Genomic DNA, 1,893 nt, shown 5'->3' on the forward strand with positions numbered 1-1,893 from the left:
CTTGCACTTCCTTTACCAAGCAAATAGGAAACTGTCGACATAGAAACCTCATTTAAGCTAGAATCATCAACCCGCAGTGCTTCCATATTCTGGCGATGAAACATCCAAAAATTATTTTTACACACACTTTTCATTTTCTGCTTAAACTGAGTAGCTTCCACACCACAAAACGCTTCTCCAGTGACAATGAATGGCACTGTAAAAACTGATGCATGCTAGTTGAACAGAGCATCTGAGGAGAACAAAGTTGACATACGACTTGTAATAAGCTGCCAGAAGTTTTTCCCGACCTCTGTCCAAAGCTTGACCAACAAAGCACACAGCCTCCCTTCTCAAATCAAAACATAAATCACTGTTCACATAAACTGCACTATCATCAACTCGTTTATTAGGTGTCATCTGACATCGTGATGATGACAACTCAGCCAGTTGACCTTCATTATCGACAACCATCTCTCCAGCACTTGAAACCAGCGTGTCCTTTTCTCCTATATCAACTCGTTGAGAAGAAGAAAACTTACAGCCCTCAAAATGAAATACAATGCTTATATTGCTGTCGACTGATACAACGGCACTGTCTTCACAACAGAAGCCATTCTGCCCATTGAAACTCGTATTTGCTCTTTTGAGTCCCTCTATCGAATGGTTACTGATGTTGCTGAAGTTCCAATAGTACACAAGTGTGTGTCCTGGTTGAACTAAATCACAGCTTGCTTATCAATATTTTTGCTCACAAAAACAGTGAAGGCAATTTACCTTGTACACAGTCAATCAGAGATTAATTACTTCTGTTTGATATACACACTCAACTTTAAGTCTCAGAAAGAAATATTATCTATCCCTGAAATGTTCTCATGTCACAGCCCCATTTCAGATCAAAATCTTTCTTATTCCAATCCCACAGCTTTCTTCTCATATCCAAAAGGAAAAAGACTAGAAGACCATGGAGTACCCAAACCTCCCATTAATGAACCTCGTGATGGTGACTGAGACCATGCACTGCCTGATAGAATTGATAAAGGTGCATAGCGCCAATATGTAGAAATCCTGGCTTGGTTTGGAGAAACATGGCTCATAGCATTGGCTGAAAGAACATTTGGTTTTGACATCGAGGAATCATACACATTACCTAGCACTTGTTGAGATCTAGGTGGACCTTGCATGCTGCTAGACGATTCTACAAAAGGCAATGGCAACTGATATAGACCATATGTCCAAAATGAAGTAGCTGACAGACTGTTGAAAGTATCTCCTTGCAAAGGACTGACACTATGGGATGACATACCAGAACCATCGTTATCAGAATAAGGATTATAAGGAGATGACGATACAATCCTAGTGGGAGAACTCCACGATGGCTGTGCATAATCACAAGAATGGACAGGCAATCTTGGTGGTTGTCGCTTATCAAAAGTGTAAAGACCTTCTGCAGGTCCCACCCTAGAGCCAGAAGGAGGCCATCCTACAACCCTTACAGCTAAAGTTTTGCCTTCCAACCTGTAGCCATTCATATGTGCAGTAGCTTGAGCAGCACAATGGATGTTGTAAAATTTTACAAAACCGTAACCTTTGCTTGAACCATTCACATGATCTCTCATTATTCTGGCTTCAACTATTCTACCAAAAGAAGAGAATAGCTTAATCAATTGTTCCTCTTCCATGGTAGGAGGCAGATATCCCACATATACATTTGCATGATCAAATTCTTTACCATGATTGTGTTCAAAATGAGATCCCAAACCCATATGGGAAAAGGAAGGACTCTCAAAACTAGATTCCATATCCACATCTGAAGAGTAGGGGCTGCATCCATACGGACAAGAACCTTGTATGGAAGAGGTCTCAAATCCACCACCCTTCCTTGTATCGGTTCCTATTCCAGCACTTTCAGTT

At 40.8% G+C, this 1,893-nt stretch overlaps 1 protein-coding gene across 1 annotated transcript; it reads right to left on the reverse strand.

Annotated features, from left to right (window-relative positions):
• Positions 1–792: 792 nt before the first annotated feature.
• Positions 793–1,580, reverse strand: LOC149212287 (uncharacterized). The gene has a single exon (XM_089390587.1). The coding sequence runs from the start codon at positions 1,509–1,511 to the stop codon at positions 888–890; it is 624 nt and encodes a 207-aa protein (XP_089246713.1). The 5' UTR covers positions 1,512–1,580; the 3' UTR covers positions 793–887.
• Between the last annotated feature and the right edge of the window lie 313 nt (positions 1,581–1,893).

Source organism: Pinus tabuliformis, chromosome 1_1 (assembly GCF_031772625.1).
Source record: "Pinus tabuliformis cultivar Carrire ecotype Pingquan chromosome 1_1, CPIR1, whole genome shotgun sequence".
In the NCBI taxonomy this organism is placed as follows: domain Eukaryota; kingdom Viridiplantae; phylum Streptophyta; class Pinopsida; order Pinales; family Pinaceae; genus Pinus; species Pinus tabuliformis.